The 22,638-nt window shown below is 39.9% G+C and overlaps 1 protein-coding gene across 3 annotated transcripts in view; it reads right to left on the bottom strand.

Moving 5' to 3' along the window:
- The window catches only part of LOC127029121 (ras GTPase-activating protein 1-like), a 95,078-nt gene that overhangs the window by 9,541 nt on the left and 62,899 nt on the right, over positions 1-22,638 (bottom strand). For all 3 annotated transcript variants that reach the window (XM_050914766.1, XM_050914768.1, XM_050914767.1), the window contains 10 exons: positions 22,466-22,553; positions 19,604-19,681; positions 17,179-17,336; positions 16,811-16,887; positions 10,322-10,494; positions 10,008-10,167; positions 9,684-9,826; positions 8,827-8,942; positions 6,216-6,302; positions 2,400-2,467 (listed from right to left, as the gene is read on the bottom strand). In XM_050914766.1, the coding sequence (XP_050770723.1) occupies positions 2,400-2,467; positions 6,216-6,302; positions 8,827-8,942; positions 9,684-9,826; positions 10,008-10,167; positions 10,322-10,494; positions 16,811-16,887; positions 17,179-17,336; positions 19,604-19,681; positions 22,466-22,553 (1,148 nt within the window). The remainder of the gene's footprint in view (positions 1-2,399; positions 2,468-6,215; positions 6,303-8,826; positions 8,943-9,683; positions 9,827-10,007; positions 10,168-10,321; positions 10,495-16,810; positions 16,888-17,178; positions 17,337-19,603; positions 19,682-22,465; positions 22,554-22,638) is intronic.

The following is a 22,638-nucleotide window of genomic DNA, read 5'->3' as shown; positions in this document are numbered from 1 at the left end:
TTAGTACTACATTTTTCCCACCAGTAGTTTATGCCTTTCCTTTGTTCCTCCCACAAGGATGTATTGGGTTTGTGTGGCAAGGTTTTGGTAGCAGGGGGGCTACAGGGGTGGCTTCTGTGAGAAGATGCCAGAAGCCTCCCCCAGGTCCGATAAAGTTAATGCCAGCTGGCTCCGAGAGAGACCCGCCGCTGGCCAAGGCCGAGCCCATCAGCAACGGTGGTAGCGCCTCTGGGATAGCATATTTAAGAAGGGGGGGGACACCCTGCTGCACAACAGCAGCCGGAGGAGAGGAGTGAGAATATGTGAGAGAAGCAACTCTGCAGACACCAAGGTCAGGGAAGAAGGAGGGGGAGGAGGTGCTCCAGGCGCCGGAGCAGAGATTCCCCTGCAGATCGTGGTGAAGACCATGGTGAGGCAGGCTGTCCCCCTGCAGCCCATGGAGGTCCACGGTGGAGCAGATATCCACCTGCAGCCCATGGAGGACCCCATGCCAGAGCAGGGGGATGCGCCTGAAGGAGGCTGTGACCCTGTGGAGAGCCTGTGCTGGAGCAGGCTCCTGGCAGGACCTGCGGACCCGTGGAGAGAGGAGCCCATGCTGGAGCAGGTTTGCTGGCAGGGCTTGTGACCCCATGGGGGACCCACGCTGGAGCAGTCTGTTCCTGAAGGACTGCACCCCGTGGAAGGGACCCACGCTGGAGCAGTTCATGAAGAACTGTAGCCTGTGGGAAGGGACCACATTGGAGAAGTTCGTGGAGGACTGTCTCCCGTGGGAGGGACCCCACACTGGAGCAGGGGAAGTGTGAGGAGTCCTCCCCCTGAGGAGGAAGGAGTGGCAGAAATAGCATGTGATGAGCTGACTGCAACCCCCATTCCCCGTCCCCCTGTGCCAGTCAGAGGGGGAGGAGGTAGAGAAAATCAGGAGTGAAGTTGAGCCTGGGAAGAAGGGAGGGGTGGGGGGAAGGTGTTTTAAGATTTGGTTTTATTTCTCATTACCCTACTCTGGTTCTGATTGGCAATAAATTAAATTAATTTCCCTGAGTTGAGTCTGTTTTGCCCGTGATGTTAATTGGTGAGTGATCTCCCTGTCCTTATCTCGACCCACAAGCCTTTCATTAGATTTTTCTCTCCCCTGTCCAGCTGAGGAGGGGGAGTGATAGAGCGGCTTTGGTGGGCACCTGGCATCCAGCCAGGGTCAACCCATCACAAAGGAATATAGCAAAACTTAAAACCTGAAATCCCATCAACATAGCCTTATGTCTAGAACAACAGTAACACACATACTAGTTGTTGCATCTGTAAGACCTCAACTACATCTGTAAGTTAAAATGCTCAGAAACATTTCTAGGTGCTTAAGCCAACTGCCATGGAATAATCCATGCCCTCATTGTTAAAGCTTCACAACAAAGCCCCACGCCAGCTGTGTCAGATGTGGTCCCTGATGCATGCCAACACCCAAATCATGCCTAAGAACTGTTTAGGCGAATGCTATCTGATATCAGCCAGAACTGTGCTACAGATCAGTATAGCAATTTCACAATCCTGTTCTAGCAAACAGGAATGGTCCCTGTCACTGTTTTATTTACTGATAGAGATGCACTCTACAAAGAGAGCATCAAAAAACAGGGTAACGCTTTTGTACTGGGCCTGGCTAGGATAGAGTTAATTTTCTTCATAGTAGCTCATATGGTGCTGTTTTAGATTTTTGACCAAAACAGTACTGATAACACACTAACGTTATAGCTTTTGCTGAATGGTGTTTACATAGCATCAAGGCCACCTCTGTTTCTCACTCTGTCTCCCCAGTGAATAGATTGGGGGGTGCACAAAAGGCTGGGAGGGGACACAACTGGGCAGATGACCCAAACTAACCAAAGAGGTATTCCATACCATATAACATCATGCTCAGCATATAAAGCTGGGGGAAGAAGAAGGAAGGGGGGACGTTTGGAGTTATGGTGTTTTGTCTTCCCAAGTAACTGTTACGCGTGATGGAGCCCTGCTTTCCTGGAGATGGCTGAACACCTGCCTGCCCATGGGAAGCAGTGAATGAATTCCTTGTTTTGCTTTGCTTGTGTGCACGGCTTTTGCTTTCCCTATTAAACTGTCTTTATCTCAACCCACGAGTTTTCTCACTTTTACTCTTCCAATTCTCTCCCCCATCCCACCGGGGGGGAGTGAGCGAGCGGCTGCATGGTGCTTAGTTGCCGGCTGGGGTTAAACCATGACAGAGGGTGAAAACCGTATGCTGGCTGCCTTAGGGAGAAAGTCAATCAATTGATACGGATAACATGACTTTGGACACAGTGTTCAAAAGACTTCATATTTTGCTAAATTAGGCACTAAAGTAAGTTCATGCCTATTACTACATAAAGTATGAATTCAGTCTGAAGCATAGTCACCTGAGATGATATTAAACATCCTTGGGTTCAGGATAGCAGGACAAATCAGTCGAAGGAAAACAAAGCCACTGAAATGGAAAAAAAATTGTATTTTGTTCAATAATAAAGTTAAAGAATTAATGTAAAATTATGTAGTCTTTAAGCATTTAAGTCAGTGTGGAAATCTTTGTGAGATAGATGACAAACAACCAGCCTGTGCTCTGTGAATACGTTTGTTAATTAAGAATGTCTTGTTATGATTTCAACTATGATAAAAACTGAAATAAAACCAGGCATACTGATTTCCCAATTAAAGTGAACCTCTGAAACCACCTGGGAAAAGCTTAACTGTAAAGCCATACTGAAGCCTGTAGTCTAAGACCACACTGGCTTTAAAAAGGAGGAACACCTCATCTCCTGCCTCCCACAAGTGTTCTCCTGTCTACTTCAGCAAGTAATTCATCCTGCAGCCACTTGCTTCCCCAAGCCAATATAAGGAGAGCAAGAGTGCACAATCAGAATGGAACTGCTCTTTTGGCAGCAACATGGCCTTAGTTCAGCTTGAACCAATCCATATCCTGATAACAGTACGCTATTGTCCTAGAAGAATAATACTGGATCAGCTACTTTCCTCACAGAAGTAATTGCTGCCACCCAGACAATCTAGAAAGCTAGGGAAAAGCGCTCAGTTTGACTGCAGAACTAGGAACTTATTAAACAGAAACCCAAAATAGCCTTCAGTTTAGCATGAGAAAAATCTAACTTTCTGTTGACAGCTGATGTAAAAAATATCCATCTCAGGTTAACTGATACCATAATTAAACTCTGTTTAGTGATTAAGTGTTGTCTGCCAAATACTAGGCTACCAAATAAAAGCATACATTGTCCTATTCAGTATATAAGAGGAAGGATATATGGTAGAAACTAAGACTTAAGACAATTTGATGAAGGGCCCCTTTGTGTAAACTTTGTACAGCTAGAGCAAGCAGGCTTGCAAACCAGAGATGAGCAAGTCTGCGTACCAAGGACAAGTAGGCCTACATACCAAAGATTAGCAAGTAACAATACATGCTAAAAGGGCCAGATGTTCCTCAATATCGGTATTGTACTCCCCGGCTCTGCTGACTGAATTACAAAATGAGCCAAACCCGGAGAAGTCCTTCATAACTAGGGGAAAGGTAAAAGCGGCAGGGGGAAGCACCACCACCAACTCAATTCAAGACCGAAGAAACTTGCCCCCCCACACCCGTAAGGAGCATGCGTGCTAATCTACATCGCAAGCGGAGTTAATTTAAATACGACTGACCAGTAATGAATGAAATGTTTATCACTAGCCAATGAGTGTAAACTTAGGCGTGTTTTTACTAATTGTTACTAATTAAATAACTGGATATAAACCCTGTAATAATGGTATGCAGCATGCACGTTAGGTGGAGCGATCCCCTGTGCATCCGGCACCATAATAAAGAATGCCTGCTTTCTAAAACTCCAAATTGAGTCTTAGAGAGTTTTTCTCACCGACTTTTACAGTAACATAACCATAATTCTGGAAGACTGCTATTAAATGAAGTGACATATGGACCAACTAAAGCAATCTAACTCACCTCTCATTTTGTTCAGAGTTCATGGACACTACCAGCAGACTGTTTTTTCACTACAGCAATACCAAACCTGACCACTTACAAAATAATGGAAGTGGACCTTGCACTACCTTGCTTGTTAAGTATACAGTGATGGCATTGTCCATTATTAATTGGAAATGACACATGTAGCAATGAGGTTAACACACCTTTCATGTGTCCAAGACACTTGAATTCCAATATATACTGTTATAGAATTTTCCTATTTCTCCAAGAACCATGGATTATGGGCTGACAAAACACTCCTGGCCCAGTGTGAAACAAAAATATTTTCTATGAGATGAACTTAAAGCTATGAGGAAGTAAATAATTTTCAAGTCATGGCACATACATCAATTTCTCTTGTAGACGGCCTTAAGTTGAAGACAACTGGGGTATGAACCTAAGATGGACTTTGCAGATACAGAAGATTTGGTGCTTCTTACACTGGTCAAGCTGTCTAAATTAAGAATGAGTCAATATCTATGCATGGGTTTTTACAACTAGACAGAAATGGCAGCACTTTCTGAATGATATAGAAAAGCTACCCAGACACTTAAAAACTATCCACCTGTCTCTGAATATGTAATCATTCTTGGACCAAAACCAGTGCAATAAAAGATAATATTCTTCACTGGAGGCTGCAAAAAAACCTGTACTCTAGAGACAAGTCACAAGTATCCACTTATGAAGGCTAAGATGATGAGAGAAAGGGACCCAATATTTATAGTATCCAGCAGAGACCCCAGGAAAATTCTGAATGTCAGCTGTATCCACTTAAGGAAAGCCACATAGCACTCTCTAGAGATGGGGAGGAACAGAAAGAGACATGGTATTTGCTTCTAAGTTCTACACACTTGCAACAGGCTAGCCTCAACACCTCTAATAAGAGCAGCCTCAATTTGAAGGCAAAACCCCTGCAGAACACTGTTGGCAGGCATTTTATTGAAGATTTTTCTTCAAGAAAATCTTGAGTCACTATTGTTACAAACACTAAATGACAGAGAAATAAGCATGGAAGGTACTGTACTAATTACACTAACATTTACTGAAACTCTGAGGAAGGAAGGGCTCCCATGTCTTCATTTCTGTCCCCAGCCAAAGTGATAAACAAGAGCCAATGACAAATCATATGGAAGACACTGTTCAATGGGAGATTAACCTCAGCAAATTATATCAATACCAGATACTGGTCTATGAGCAAGCTAGGCTTGCAAAAAAAGGTAAAGCAAATGTAGAAGAGATGTGGCTTTGATACCCTTAAACCCCCAGTATCATTTAGAACAACAGTGTCAAGACCTCATTTTTGTCAAAGATTTTTTTGACCTGCACTGGCAACTGATAGTGTTAAAGGAAGAACTATTTATTCAATTGATTTATGAATGCAGACTGGAGTTTTTGTACTCAGTGCCAGTTCAGAGGAGCCAGGTTCAGTAGCCTGCAACATTTTTACAGAGGCTCTGGAATGTTTCAACATGATTGGGCTGGAGCAGAGAAATGAAATAAAACTGGGACAGCATAGAAGTATGTATTTTCAGAAATTAACACTGTGTGTTGATTCTGAGTGATCAGCACTAGGAGTCTTCACTGATGCAGAGAACTATATATTCCAATGCAGACAGCACCTCTGTGAAATCTAATGACAGTCCAATCACCTTTCTGAGAAGGTATTAATTTCCTTAACATGTTATGTCTGCATTTTAAAGGACATTCATCTTAGCATGTGTAAGATTTTTCCAATAATTAACACACACTACATAGGAGTCCCTGGATAAGGCATGGTCCTCCCAGACAGCATATGACAGGAACATCATCTTCAGAGGTCACTGCTCTCCAGAGGTATCACAAAGGTTAACTATCACTTTGAGAGAACTTTTTCTCTTTCCCAACATGAAAAAGGAAATCAATATTTTAGATTAGTTTGTAAAACTTAACAAAATACAAGTAAATTCAAAGTTACAGCTATTAAGTATAGCTATACTGACCTCTATACTACACCTCTAGCAAGGCTCCAACAGCATGACTAAGAATCTAGCAAGCTCTCAATCCTTAATTGGGATATCATGCCCCAGTACCATAATAATCTTAAATATTCTTGTAACCTATATAAGTACTATAAAGTTTTGGCCCTAAAAGAAAAAACAGATAAGCACACTGAAGTATGACAGTAATAAGATGTTAAAAGATTATTTTCAGCATAAAGTGACAAGTAACTTACCTAACAACTCTTGTTCTCATTGTGGTATTAGCTGGCCACTTGTTTTGAACAGACTTCTGCAAGCATCCATAAATATATCTCAACGTCCTGTAAAAATAATAGCTAATTAATCATTTCATTAAAAAACTTCACTGAATAAAAAAAGCTGGTCAGAAAGGATCTAGTCCAACCTCCTGCTTAATGCTATTATCAATGCTAGGTTTATAATTCAGACATAAGCTGAAAAGAATGAAGCTTTTAATGCTAACCTTGCCATCACTGACACAAAAGAAACTTCTGTGCTATTCTGCCATTCTGTGGTGGGTTGACCCTGGCCAGCAGCTAAGCCCCCACCCAGTCGCTTGCTCACTTCCCCTCAGCAGGATAGGGAAGAGAATCGGAAGGGCAAAAGCAAGAAAAACTCATGGGACGACATAAAGACAGTTTAATAGGTAAAGCAAAAGCTGCGCACGCAAGCAAAGCAAAACAAGGAATTCATTCACTGCTTCCCATGGGCAGGCAGGTGTTCAGCCATCTCCAGGAAAGCAGGGCTCCATCACGCATAACAGCTACTTGGGAAGACAAATGCCATAACTCCGAATGTCCCCCTTTCCTTCTTCTTCCCCCAGCTTTATATGCTGAGCCTGATGTCATATGGGATGGAATATCCCTTTGGTCAGTTGGGGTCAGCTGTCCTGGTTGCATGCCTTCCCAACCTCTTGCACACCTCCAGCCTACTCACCTTTTTTTTTTTTTAGGGAGGTGGGGGGGTGGGGGAACAGCAGGCAGCAGCTGAGTGACAAAAAGGAGGACAAAAAAAGGAAACCTCCACACTGTGCAAATACTGCTCAGCAGTAGCCAAAATACTGGTGTGTTGTCAATGCTGTTTTAGTCACAAATACAAAACACAACACCATACCAGCTACTATGAAGAAACTTAACTCCATCCCAGCCAGACCCAGTACACAATGCAAAATTCAGCATTTTATTTACATTAAAAGCTAATGATAAAAAAGTGAAAGAAAATTGTTAGCACTATGCACTTTTTATTCAATGGTTTCAGTCTAAACAAGTTATTTTAGCTTTTTTTTAAAAAGGAAAAGAATAACCTGTGCATTTCCCTGATAGACAGAAGTAATCACAGCAGGGTGTCATTCTACTACCACCCATTTGTATTTTTAATGCTGTTACTAATTCCACCTCTATTTCAGAGTAGGAGGACTGGAAAGAATTGGTAACCAACTTAAATATATACAATTGTCTGCTAATGAGTACTGACCTCTACCTTTTTGTGGAGATAATATAGTGATATTTTAATTTTTTTCTTCTTTCCCTGACCCCTTGGATCTAGCAGCTTCTCCCTCAAAGAAAAGCACGTGTGCTAGCCAAAAGCTTTTGTGCTGTATTGCGTTTGCGTGGCAAGGTTTTGGTAGTGGGGGGGCTACAGGGGTGGCTTCTGTGAGAAGCTGCTAGAAACTTCCCCCATGTCCGATAGAGCCAATGCCAGCTAGCTCCAAGACAGACCCGCTGCTGGCCAAGGCTGATCAAATAAGCGACAGTGGTAGCGCCTCTGGGATAACATATTTAAGAAGGGGAAAAAACTGCTGCACAACAGCAGCTGGAAGAGAGGAGTGAGAATATGTGAGAGAAGCAACTCTGCAGACACCAAGGTCAGGGAAGAAGGAGGGGGAGGAGGTGCTCCAGGAGCTAGAGCAGAGATTCCCCTGCAGCCCATGGTGAAGACCATGGTGAGGCAGGCTGTCCCCCTGCAGCCCATGGAGGACCCCACGCCGGAGCAGGTGGATGTGCCCTGAAGGAGGCTGTGACCCCGTGGAGAGCCCAGGCTCCTGGCAGGACCTGTGGACCCATGGAGAGAGGAGCCCATGCTGGAGCAGGTTTGCTGGCAGGACTTGTGACCCCATGGGGGACCCATGCTGGAGCAGTCTGTTCCTGAAGGATTGCACCCTGTGGAAAGGACCCACACTGGAGCAGTTCGTGGAGGACTGTCTCCTGTGGGAGGGACCTCATGCTGGAGCAGGGGAAGAGCATGAGGAGTCCTCCCCCTGAGGAGGAAGGAGCGGCAGAGACAACATGTGATGAACTGACCCAAACCCCCATTCCCCGTCCCCCTGCGCCACTCAGGGGGAGGAGGTAGAGAATTCGGGAGTAAAGTTGAGCCCGGGAAGAAGGAGGGGTGGGGGGAAGGTGTTTTAAGATTTGGTTTTATTTCTCATTATCCTACTCTGATTCTGATTAGCAATAAATTAAATTCATTTCCCCGAGTCGAGTCTGTTTTGCCCGTGATGGTAATTGGTGAGTGATCTCCCTGTCCTTATCTCGACCCATGAGCCTTTCGTTATATTTTCTCTCCCCTGTCCAGCTGAGGAGGGGAGTGATAGAGCGGCTTGGTGGGCGCCTGGCATCCAGCCAAGGTCAACCTACCACATGTGCAAAAAGCACAATTCATTCAAGTGTTATTTTTTTTCTCTGTACATATAACAGCCCTAAAGAAATTAGTCTTTGAACTGATTAGTATAAGATAAACCAATAAGAACACCATTTTACAGTGCAATGTAAATCACACAAACAGGAATTTTCAAGTACAAATTTGAACAGAAGAGTGCAAACTTACGGAGGCAGTATCTCTGCAGCCATGAATATTTTCTCCACCAATTCTGAAAGTATACTGAGTAGATGTGCCAAATTAGTGTTTACATCTTCATTTTTTTCTAATTTTGAGGGATTTAACTAAAACCAAAAGGGAAAAAGACTAAGTTTCTTCTCTTGAATAGAACTACATATATAATTTGATAATATTACACACTGAATACTATTTCAAAATAAATTAAATATTCTACTGCTGTACAAATCTCAAACTTGTACAGAACTTACAAATTTTCTTCAAGGGCTAGCCAGGAAACTAATGTGAAAAAGCAATGTTTTTAAGTTCTAGTGCACTATGCTTTTAACAGCACAGACATTTAACACTATCCATAACTACCCATCTTTTTTTAACTACATATATTTTCATATCTCTTAATCCAGTCTTCTGAGGACACTGCCCCTCCCTTTCCATAATTAATTTCAAGTGAAACAGAAGTTAGGAGGGTCGTTTTAGAAATAAAGACAGGATCTAACACAAGCAGTTAATGTAAGGGAGTTTTAAAATGAAACTAAATTCAGATATTGACTTCTAGTATATCTGGAGCTTAACACAAGTTTAGGGTAGGCCATTCAGTAACTGCTACAAAAGAATCTACAATTGCTAAAGAATATATATATAATTTAAAGAAATTTGAGTTAAAAAACTTATTTAAAAGTGATGCTATGAACATTGTTCAAGTTAACATTTAGAAAAAACTCATAATCAGTTCAGTTCTAGTATTGAAATTATTTCTGAAGGATTAATAAATGCTTCCAAAGCAAACAACCAGTAGATCATCATTTCAACAAATCAAAATTTAAAAAAAACATAGTTCAAGGTATCACCTCACAGGACTGCTTGCTCTCCATTATCTTTAATATACTGTCTTTCAGTGCATGGTGAACAAAACGCGTTGCTGTGGCTTTCATATATTGCTCCATAAGTGTACTTGCTAAAGTGGTGGCACGAAACAAAGTAGTAGCTTCATCTGAAAAAATTAAAGTGAAAAGTTGGGAAAAGGAGACAACAAAAAGCAGAGGAAAAAATAAAAAATATGCTGTGTTCACAGTTTGATATATGATGTAATTAAGGGAGGAGACAGAAACGAAGACATGGGAGCCCTTCCCTCCCCAGAGTTTCAGTAAATGTTAGTGTAATTAGTACAGTACCTTCCATGCTTATTTCCCTGTCATTTAGTGTTCGTAACAATAGTGACTCAAGCTTTTCATGAAGAAAAATCTTCAATAAAATGCCAGCCAACAGTGTTCTGTCCTGTCCACAAACATGTGATAAGGCATAGACTACATGCATCTCTTTCTGGAGTATGAGCTGAAAGAAAACCGGAATAATGTTGAGAAACTTGTCCTAACATAACAGTCACTACAAATACTACTTAGCGATGTCTATTAGTGTTATTGAAATCTCTCTCAAACAACAGAGAAAGTGAATTTTGACAGAAAAACTGAGGAAACAAACTTAATACCTCTTTAAACTCACTGTACTCCTCTTCTGGCATGATCTTCTCCATAGAATATCGTGCTCGAACACGCAAAGATCCTGGCTCAATACCCTTCAGTGGTATATGGGAACTGAGTTGAAACCACTCATCTGTTGCATGTCCTTTCTGTAATCGGCTTAATTGGCAACGCATAAACACTTTAGGAAAAAAGCATTGTTAAGTAGGTTATCTCCAGCAAAACAGTGCTAGTATTGAATAAAAAGTTTGTTTTCAGCATGTCATCTTGTTTCAGTAAAAGAGTATTAATAAAAACGATCAAAATTTGTGCCATCAAATACATTGATGGATTATCTTAGATGGTTTAACAGACTCCTGAAAACTGAAGCTGAAATATAAAGCATGCTGTAAATAGTGTATACACACAGATATTAACAAAGTTTTCTTTTTAACACCCAAATAGGGGAAAAAGCCCCCCTCTCCTCCAGCTACCTAGCAAACCTAGGCAGCAATCAGAAAATTAAAACAGATAAAGTGATTAGAATTCATTGTCCTCTTTTGAAGCCTTGGGCTCATACCTCCATCAGGTCTGCTCTTGAACCACTTTGTTACTATTTTTAGTATTTATTATTAGCATTACTACATCTTTCCCAAATGTTGCCAGATGTATTTCTTTAATACTTAGGAACTCCTAGATTAAGGCTGTAACAGTTTATGCAAACCATATAAAAAAGCATTCCCAGACAGCTTACTGCCCAAATAATGACAAAAGTCAACCAAGAATGACAAAATCATTAATTCACTTTTTTGTGGTGTTGGTACCTTAAAATTACTAAGCAATGACCTGCACCAGCCTATTCAACCATAATTGAAAGTCTGGTCTGACAGCTGATTAGTAAGCTGCAGCAGTCAGATCACTGACCATTCCAAAATAAGCACATGCCCTCCTGAACCAAGTTACTTCACACAGAAAGGGCCCAGATGCTTGCAGAGACACCATTCTACCTATGATATACCCACAAAGTTCCAAGAGGAGATACACAGTTTCAGTTTCACATTTAGCCTGTCAGACTGTCTGGAACTTCCAAGCAAACACTCTTTTTCTGCAACTCTTGATGAAATCTACTTTTAATCAAGTCCCTCACATTTAAACAAAACAAAACAACCCCCAACCCCAAAAAAACAACCCCTCCCAAAACCAAAACACAATCAAAACCACCATCACACACTTGTTTTTCACTTTTCTACAAAGCCTATGAACAGTTCTAGTAGACTTTCCACTGCCCCAATTCAGCAATATGTTGGGACATCATTTGCATAATCAGATAATGGAACAGAATAACATCACATTTCTAATACACACTTCATATTTCATATTCTTTGGAGTTGATGAACTGATGAGGTAACACATTCAAGTCAGTCAAGTAGTGGGTAAACCAATTCATCATCATCTGCTACTTATCACAAGTGTGGATTGGACTGTCTTTAGACCAGATAATCAATTGACTTTCCCAAAATATTTCTTCTGAGCAAAGCTCTCGTGTCCTCAACTGAGCAACATGCTTCCTTCTTGTTTTGCTTGTGCATATAAGGCATATATCTCATTGATAGGAACAGTGAGATACAGGATTCAGAATAATCTGATGATTTCATTTTTCCCATGGTTATATAGTAGCACTTCCTAGCAATAATATAAATACTATAATCTTGCTTTGACCTTAAAAGATCGAAACAGAAATATCAATATATGGACTGCAGAATACTTGTTATCATAATTTATATTCAAAGACTTTAAAGGAACACTTTCTGCTACTTAGCAATGTATATTGAACTATTAGGCTATGTTCAATAAGAGACTGCCATTAGTTGAGAATTTAAGGATGTTTACACTTCGCAGTCTAGCACATTATGATAGAATAACAAATATACAGAAAAAAATCAATAGTTGATCCCTTCTCTGCAAGCACAGTTAAGAACTATATAAAACAACCTTGATCCAAGAATATTTTATGTGATGAACATTAGCACAAAAAAAAGTAAGACTGAGGTTTCTTAATGGTTTATTTGCGAATAAAGCTTAGGGATTAATAATTAGTAACAAGTTTATATTTTGATGATTAATAATTATAACCTGGAAATCAAACTTAAAAGTGGTTCAAAATTATGTTTTCCTCAGAACGGAAATGAACTTAAGTTTACAGTGAAGCCTTTGTTGAACCCAACCAGAACCAACCAAAAGCATCCACTCCCTCAAAAAAAACCCCTAAAAACATTTACAGTTACTGATTCAGAATAAAAGCCTATCTAAATGTTGACAAAGAAGAAATTGCTTAATACATGGACATACTAAATCCTGGCTTTCCCACCCACAGCTCACTGACATGTTAGCACAATTCATTTACAAGGCAGTGAGGAGCTGTTAAGGACTGGAATCTCTTACACTTTGTTCTTCAAAGAAGGGGCTGTCAACATCTTATTTTTGGTACCTAGTGTTGGTAGACAGTATGTTGTTACTACCATTAACAAGTGCCTGATAGGCTCCATAGTTTCTCCCCCTTGTCCAAAGTCTACCCATGTCTATGTGAGAGTGTTTACTACATACTTTGCATTTAATGTGTTTCGTGCATATTTCCTGGAGAGTATGGGAGGGAAGGAGCTAAGTCTATAACCTGCCATAGTAGGCTTATTTCCCAGTGCCACAGAAGTGATAAATGTGTAGCACAGTGACATTTTTTTCCTCCAGCTGCATATTCTCAAATACCAACTTCAAAAACAAGCTGTGGCACTACTGCAAATACAAACTGCCTGAAAGGAGAGACAGAGGCAATGTGCACTCGCAGCCCCGAAAGCCAACCGTATCCTGGGCTGCATCAAAAGAAGCGTGACCAGCAGGTCAAGGGAGGTGATTCTCCCCCTCTACTCCGCTCTCATGAGACTCCACCTCGAGTACTGTGTTCAGCTCTGGGGCCTCCAGCATAAGAAGGACATGGACCTGCTCGAGCGGGTCCAGAGGAGGGCCACGAAGATGATCAGGGGGCTGGAGCACCTCCCCTATGAGGACAGGCTGAGAGAATTGGGGTTGTTCAGCCTGGAGAAGCGAAGGGTTTGGGGAGACCTTATAGCAACCTTCCAGTAATTAAAGGGGTCCTACAGGAAAGATGGGGAGGGACTCTTTCTCAGGGAGTGTAGTGATAGGACAAGGGGTAATGGTGTTAAACTGAAAGAGGGTAGATTTAGATTAGATGTAAGGAAGAAGTTCTTCACTGTGAGGGTGGTGAGGCACTGGCACAGGTTGCCCAGAGAGGCTGTGGATGCCCCCTCCCTGGAAGTGTTCAAGGCCAGGTTGGATGGGGCTTTGAGCAACCTGATCTAGTGGAAGGTGTCCCTGCCCATGGCAGGGGGGTTGGAACTAGATGATCTTTAAAGGTCCCTTCCAACCCAAACCATTCTATGATTCTATGATTTTGCTCTACGGACTTGACTGCATTAGGTGACTGCCTCTAGTATAAAAATGTTTTCTTTTTCAACATGAATTAATCTGAAATTAACCAACTATCCTGGTGCAAAACCAAACCAGAACTTCCACTCCAGTTGAATCCTACGTGGAACTGCCCTGAGACATTTACTGATTTAACTGTCTGATCAAATTTGAGCATTCCAATTTTCAGTAGCAACAGATGAAATCTAACAATATATTCCAGAGGGGTTTTTTGGTTTTTTTTTTTTCCTTTTTCCAAACCATATTTATATATTTATTTGAATAAATTATTAACAAACTGTTAGAGAAACAAAGAAAACAAGTAGAATTGATGCTAAAGTGTTTAGTATAATTTCTGAATATTTGAAATACCTTTTAAAAGAAAAAATACAAAAATAATAATGGAATGAATACTAATAATATGCAAATTTCAAAGTGAAAGACTTGAGAACTAAAGAAATATTTTTAAATACTTCTATTGGGTCTGGCTGAGATGGAGCTAACTTTCCCCATAGCAGCCCTCATAGTGCTGTGCTCTGTATTGGCAGCTAGAAAGGTGTGGATAACACACCAGTTTCGGCTACTGCTGAGCAGCGCTCCCACAGCATCAAGGCTGTCTCTCCAACTCTATTCCTCAAAGGCCAGCAGGCTGGGGGTGGGCAAGAGGTTGGGAGGGGACATAGCCAGGACAGTTGACCCCAACTGACCAAAGAGATATTCCATACCATATGACGTCGTGCTCAGCAATAAAAGCTAAGAGAAGGAGGAGGAGGGGGACACATTTGTTATTAAGGCGTTTGTCTTCCAAAGCAACCGCTACGCGTACTGAGGCCCTACTTCCCAGGAAGTGGCTGGACATCGCCTGCTGATGGGAAGTAGAGAATAAATCTTTTTGTTTTCCTTTGCTTCTGCGTGCAGCCTTTGCTTTTCTTCATTTAACTGCCTTTATCTTGACCCATGAGTTTTTAATCTTATTTTCTCCCCCTGTCCCACTGAGGAGGGGGAATGAGAGAGGGTCTCAGTGGGCACCTGGTGGCCAGCCAAGGTCAACCCACCACAAATACTGAAAAAAACAGCCCTCATACTTGTATCATTTTTGTATTTAGTTTTGTGTGTTACAAAGGAAGAAAAAGCAGTGAAACCAATACCAGATTTTTGGGCCCTCAATCTGCTTTATATGACAGGAAAAACAAGCAGGAAAGTTGACTTAATGGGTTAGCTGGGAAGATGAGCCTCACATTACTCCCACTTCAGAGCAATCCACATTTAATAACTGTGGGTACAAAGGACAAATTTTCAGAAAGGTAACCAATCCATTTTCTTGCTTTTGGAGAGGTTAAGGGTTTAGGCAATACAGCACACAGGCAAGTTGGATAAGGTCTCTTTTAGCTCAGTTTTCCCCCCCATATACTTCAAATATTTAATAGGGATGGGGATGTAGGCAGAGATGCTTGTTAATTCAAGTTGTTATGGTCTAATCCTTATCCCAAAATGAAAGGACTGTTAGGTTATGCTCTAAGAGTCTACCTAACCATAATCGAGAAACATTGCCAATCCTCTTGACCTAGATAAGAAAACAATCTATAACCTTCCACCAGTTGGATACATCTAAAGGTAGCACAATCTCCTTAATCTGGACAGAGAGAAGGAAACTACAAAAACACTTTAAAAGAAGTTACCGAAGTATTCCATTCATGACTTATCCTTTGAAAGATTCTTTTACTAACCAAAGCTTTGGCCCAGATAAAGAATTTTCTAGCTCAAATGAATAGAACAACTGTGCAAGAACAAGGTCACAACTGCAATTAGAAAGTCCTTTTGTCTGTCAAATGAAATACATCTTTTTTCCTTCTGCTATGCAGAAACTTTTCTAGTTAGAGGAAAGGGCAAGAGTTTTGAAATTGAATTAGGTTCTGCAAAAGCATTCAGTCTTAGAAGTAATTCTTCTACTTTGGTCAAGGTTTCCCTACAAATCTCTTCTCTGAGAGGAAAAAAAGAGAAAGAAATTGACACTGAGGCAAACATAACAGGCCAGTAACACAATACATGCAAACCAAAACTAACAGCAACAGATTATAAATACTGTGCCAGGCTTTGGGACAGGTCTGAACACAACAGAAAAGTGCTTGGAACAAATCTTGGGTGTGGGGGGGTGTCTGCACTGCAGGCAACAGAGAGGAGGCAAAGGGCTGAAGTTACAAGATAAGTATGGTGGGAAACAAAATACCTTGAAAGCCAAAAAACCACATTGTGTGGCTCAGAATCCAGGTGTGGGTATTTTGGGGAGGGTTTTTTGGTTTGGGTTTGTTTTGGGTTTTTTTTTGTTTGGTTGGGTTTTTTTTGGTTTTGTTTTTGTTTTTTGAAAGCTGATAAGTCTTACCATCTTGCTAGTAGTTTGCTAGAACAGAAAAATAGAAACAAAATAGCTGAAGAAGCTGTGTACATAACAGGAGGAAAGTAAATTCTTGGGAACACAGATGAGAGAGAATGGGGGGGAAAACCAGGATGACACAGGACTGAGGCAAATTTTGTTCTACAGACTGTCAAGTTGGATTTTTATTTATTTATTTTTAAGAGAGGAAAGTACTACCTTTCCTCCCTCTTTCTCACTGGAAGCAACAAAAAAAACCTGAAAAGGACAAAAGAAATTCCACACAGTTGGGCTTAAAACAGATTAAAGAAATTGACTTAGTGGAACGTAACATTTTATGGAGCAGATTAATTCTGACAGCTTCTCTTTCCTCTTTTTTTTGGTAAACATGGTCACAGTATAACATAATAGGTATACTGGAATAGAGCTAGAAAAGCCATCAGATACATAGGATTGGATTACTGTGCATTTTACTACTAAAAAACATGCAGGTTCTTATTGTAAAAACATTAATGTAGAGTCAGTAACAGACATCCAAAACATGCCAATACAGCTGTATGGTAATCACAGAATATACTTAATTCTCTTGTGACAGTGTTTGACAAGAGCAATGAAAATTGTATCCATTGTTGCAATATATATGCATCTTTTACAGAAAAATACTTACATATATCTGGATCTTTACTTTTCTTTGTTTTGTTACTAAGACTTATCTCAAATCTATTAATATCAGATGAAAGATCACTAGGGGAAAAGACAGAAAGCCTCAATTAATACTATACCTGGCCAACATTTAAACTTATTCTAAAGTTATTTCAATCCTGAGTTCTCATGATCAGCCACAGACAATTATATTAACAAAGATACTTAGATGCATACGTAAAATTCTACCCATGCATTTGTGGCTGAAAGGTGGCTGATATATAACCATGCATACAATATTTTTAGAAATGTAAAAACAGTACAGCATAAAGAATCTTAAATGCAATGCAACTTTCAAGTGAAATTCAGTAATTCAATAAGATTAAGACTTACTCAAAGACAAATTCTTCTGACCATACAGGGTTCTGCCCTTCCCTGATATGTGTTTTTGCTACCTGGACACTGTTCAGGTAGATGTTACAATATGGATTAGTAAAATGTTTTACTGGGAGCGTATGAGCTTCTTCTACATGCAAAATAAGACTGCTGACCTAAAGAAAATACACAAAATTTATTTTTTTTTTTTAAAGAAAGAATGGAATTCCCCCCCCATGTGAAGGCTTAATGTTAAGGTATAAATATTAAATACAAAATATAATTTCCTAATAGAAAGAGCAGGGAACAGGAATAATGGAACAAGATTTTAAGAGGCACCAGTGACAAATTAAGAGCAACTCAAATAACTTGAAAATAAACCTCCAGCACCATAGTTTTAACTCATCTTATTTTTTACTTTTAAAACCATCACTACAAGACATTAAGATTTGCAAGTACTAACTTTTCTACGCATAGGAAATTCTACTGAAGTCAAAGACTTGTATCTTGAGTAAGAGCCATGGACAACTCCAAACACAATGCCATATTTGGTGCTTTCCTAACAGATTAGGCTCAATATGAGTCAGCAGTGTGCCCTGGCAGCCAAGAGGGCAAAACACATCCTGGGGTGCATCAAACACAGCATAATCGGCCGGTCAAAAGAGGTGGTTATCCCGCTGTATTTAGCACTGGTGCGGCCTCACCTTGAGTACTGTGTGCAGTTCTGGGCCCCACAACTTAAGAAGGATGTGAAGGTCCTGGAATGCATCCAGAGGAGGGCAACAAAGCTGGTGAAGGGGCTGGAAGGCATGTCCTATGAGGAGCGGCTGAGGACTCTGGGTTTGTCTAGTTTGGAGAGAAGGAGGCTGAGGGGCGACCTCATTGCTCTCTACAGCTTCCTGAGGAGGGGAAGTGGAGAGGGAGGTGCTGATCTCTTCTCCCTGGGATCCAGTGACAGGACAAGTGGGAATGGCTCAAAGCTGCTCCAGGGGAGGTTCAGACTGGACATTAGGAAGCATTTCTTTACCGAGAGGGTGGTCAAACACTGGAAGAGGCTTCCTAGAGAGGTGGTTGATGCCCCATGCCTGTCAGTGTTTAAGAGGCATTTGGACAATGCCCTTGATAACATGCTTTAACTTTTGGTCAGCCCTGAAGTGGTCAGGCAGTTGGACTAGATGATCATTGTAGGTCCCTTCCAACTGAAATATTCTATTCTATTCTATTCTAAACAACAGTAGATTACATAAAATTCCCTTGTTTAACACACTACACAGTTTTCTCCCTGTTAAAAGGAAGATATTAGTCTGTACTATAGATTCTCAAAATAATAGCACTTGGAAACTCAATTTCCAGAAAATGAGAAGTGAACTCTCTGAAATCATTTACATTAAATACATTTTAAACAGTCTACTATTTTACAAACTTCTGAATTGCATGCAATTCATAGCTTAATCGAATATCTACTGATATCAACTGAAGTCAATTTAGACAAATACAGGAAATATCATACTTGATCAGGTCAAAATTCCATTTAAATCCAAATATTCAGTACCAGAAGTTTCAAAGGACAGTTCAAGAAACCCTGAAACTGATATAATTTCTGTAAGACAGTCATGGAAGTATGATTTTTTGATCTTTATACGCTTTATCTACCTTGATCATTCATGCTTTTTATACTTTTCACTTCTCTAAATAGTCCAATACTTCCCACACTTATTTACTTGGAAATCCTTTTACTCATTCTAGCCTATAATGAAAATAATTTTCTCATTTCCTTTATGCATTTTGATATAAGATGATCAAAACTAACTGTATCCTAAATGAGAATACCATAAATATTAAATAGCACATATTTTCTATTCTATTCCTTCATGCAGCCTAACATTTTCTTTGCTTTTGGAAGTACAGAATTAGTTCAGATGATCACTCTGTAGGTGCTTCGCTTTTGTGGCTCCCAATTTCTTCTGCCAGTTCATATATCAATTTTCTGAAAGAAATTCTGGCCACAACAGTACTCTCAAGAGACCAAAAGAAATTACACCATAATCACAGTTCAGCATGTATTTGTCACTGAAAAATGAATAATATTAGTTATACTAGTATTTTGGTTACATGTGACATAAGTCTGTCAAATCTGGTGAATCATAAGAGTTAAGACAATACAAATGCTGAATTCTTGACACTTTTACTCAAATGTGGTCAGAAATTAATATCTAGCAAAACATCTGCCAATTGCCTAAAAACATTTTGTTCTTTGTGTATATAGATATTATAATAAAGTGGAAGTCATTCCAGTTGGTTTAACAAAGGTACTGCATAACTCCAAGAAAAAGAAAGTACGTGCAGGATTTACTATTGTTGAAAGGAAAGTTCTGAGATGTATCATCATTTTGCAACAAAGAGACAACTTCTCCCCCTCCCCCCCGTATCTATATAGCTTCACCTGACGTAGACGTTTATTTGATGTCCCTGGACTGTTTTTTCTTAAACTGCAAAACATCTGCAGAGCCTTCATCCAGTCCTAAGAGAGAAAGGCACAAAACAGTGTAATAAAAAGTCAGATACAGCTTCTTGCAGTAGAACAGACATGTCTTAAAAAAAAAAAAAATTGAAGTATCTGAAGTTGTTTCTTTAGCTTAAAAAGAACCAACTTGTATGCAATTCAAAGTATGAAAATTTGAATAGTAAAGCAAAATTCATATCTTTCTCAGTAAAACTAAATAAACATTTGCAAATCTGAAAGTTTCTCTTTTAGAAATATCAAGCATTACTAATGGATATACAGTGTGACCTTTATCAATTTTCCAGATTAGTCATATTGAATTAAATAAAAAATGGTATATAAAATGAAGCAAGACTTGGTTGCTTCCGAGAAAATAAGTCAACAAGTCAAATTGTTCTGATCACTCTCCTCTATTTTTATATTGCAGTCCTATTTTACTCCATATGCTTCAAACAAAAAACAAAGCAGCATTAACAGAAAAACACTGAAAAGTATAACCTACATCCCCATTCTCTCTGCTCACAAATACATAAAACAGAGTAGATACTTTGGAAGGTGGAAGATATGCTATAGCCTCATTCTCATGTTTCCACACCCCACCCCCCCATATTTTGTAAGCTCTTATGAAGCACAAAATTTAGGCTTTGACTAACATTCATAAGGATGTAGCTCAAAGATCTGCTACCCACTCTCAAAGTACAATTTAATACCATTAAAGAAAAAAAGCATTTTCAGTCTTACCCTTTACATTACCTTCCACATTTTTTAAATACAGGTACATTCTATATTGCAGCTATTCTCAGGTAAACCACTTTACTCCCAAAGTTTTAGCTTTCAAAACCTTCCACAAAAGGAAGAACTGTCAACTGTGCATCACATTTTTATTAGCTTGCTTTCATATTCAAATAAGGAAAAGCAAATAAAGAACCATAGAACCTACTAAATACTCTAAATTAATCTAAATATTTCCTAGATACAAAGTCATCTTTATTCCCCCTCCTAACAGGAAAACCTATCCCCTTAAATGCCAAAGTTTGCAGCAGCAAGTATGAACAATGCACCATAGTATGCACAATGACACTAACATATGAGGCTACACTCTACATTACATTCACTTAATGGTTTTTACAAACCTCAGACAACATGCAATCCATTGGACATCTGCTTTGATATTTACCACATTATATGAAATCCATCAAGTTTTCCTTAGTATACCAACAAAACAATTCTTCTGTGAAATGTTACAAGGTACAGACAGCTGTAACTTCTGAGAACAGAAGTATCAGTAAAACATCTGACCTGCCTGAACCAGAATAATTTTATAAAAGAAATCACAGTATTCTGTATTGTCCTGGTTTCAGCTGGGACAGAGTTAACTCTCTTCTTAGGAGCTGGTACAGTGCTGTGTTTTGGATTTAGTGTGAGAATGATGTTGATAACACGCTGATGGTTTAGTTGTTGCTAAGGAGCGCTTATCTTAAGCCAAGGACTTTCCAGTTTCCCATGCTCTGCCAGCAAGCAGGTGTGCAAGAAGCTGGGAGGGAGCATGGCCAGGGCAGCTGACCCCAACTAGCCAAAGGGCTATTCCATACCATGGAACGTCATGCCCAGTATATAAACTGGGGGGAGTTGGCCAGGAGGGGTGGATTGTGGCTCAGGCATCAGTCAGCAGGTGGTGAGCAATTGCATTGTGCATCACTGGGGTTTTTTTTCCTTCCCCCCCCTTCCTTTTTTTTGTTATATTCCTTTTCATTATTATTATATTTCATTATTACTATTGTTAGTATTATATTTTACTTTAGTGATTAAACTGTTCTTATGTCAACCCACAAGTTTTACCTTCTTTCCCAATTCTCCTCCCCATCCCACTGGGGGGGGGGGGGGCGGGGAGTGAGGGAGCAGCTGTGTGGTGCTTGGCTGCTGGCTGGGGTTAAACCATGACATGTATAAATGCAGTGAACAGCTTAAGTGTTAAGCAAATCTAAACCAAAAGCAGATTATACCAAATGTTCAGAAAACAGGACAGGATATTCTGCCTACTACACATTCTTAAATAAAATCAAATGCCTAGCTTAACTTCTGACACAACAGGTATATTTCAGAGCTCTGGAATACCAAAACAACTTCATGAATAAGAACACTGTCACATCTTCCATATGCTCTCCTGTTGGTGAGTGACTTTTAGAGAATTAGACTCCATTCCTACAATTCAATCAGCAAACATTAACTGCTAAAGAGCTAATAACTAAATGATACCAATGTAAAACAAAAAAAACCCCTTATTTTTCGTGCAAGATCAGGGCCTAAGACTATAAACAATGACCAATTTATGGACAGGACAAATAACTGTAAAAGGCTCAACAGATTTTGATTGGTGGGCATACCTGCATTAGCATTTTAGCTCATATCAGGAACGTGCTCTTGAAGCAAAACTCCCACTTACCATGCTCTGGTTCATTACATGGAAGAGTGTTGGAGAGCAAACAATTTTTTTTGGACTGAACTACTCCAGAAGATATTCTCCAGAAATACCTAATGGAAACTAATGGAAGTTCAGTCCATGGGACCAGACTAGAACTTGTCCAAAGTAAAATCCCTAAAGCGCAGGTAATGTAGGTGCTGGATTCTCAGCACCAACTATTTCCCTTACAGATCTGCTACTATTGCATGGTAATATTTGCTAATGTAGACATAGCCACCATCTGTGGTATGCTTGCTTTCTATTAGAGAAGGATAATATCATTAAACACTACAAAACAAAAAATTACTTTTAAAATTATATTTATCAACAAAAGCTCTCACCTGTGCTTGTTCTGGAGTTTCTCCTGCAAAGTAAAAGATGTAATGCTCTTCACTGAAGTGCTGAACTACTATCTGAAAACAGTTTGGCCTTAAAAACAAACAAAACAAAAATGTAGCATCATCACACTTGGAAACAGGAAAAACCCCAACAAGAAAAGTTTCTACATGCTTCA

This window comes from Gymnogyps californianus, unplaced genomic scaffold (genome assembly GCF_018139145.2).
Source record: "Gymnogyps californianus isolate 813 unplaced genomic scaffold, ASM1813914v2 HiC_scaffold_80, whole genome shotgun sequence".
NCBI lineage: Eukaryota > Metazoa > Chordata > Aves > Accipitriformes > Cathartidae > Gymnogyps > Gymnogyps californianus.
Note: the sequence above shows the minus strand (reverse complement) of the source record. Positions and strands in the feature narration are given on the sequence as shown.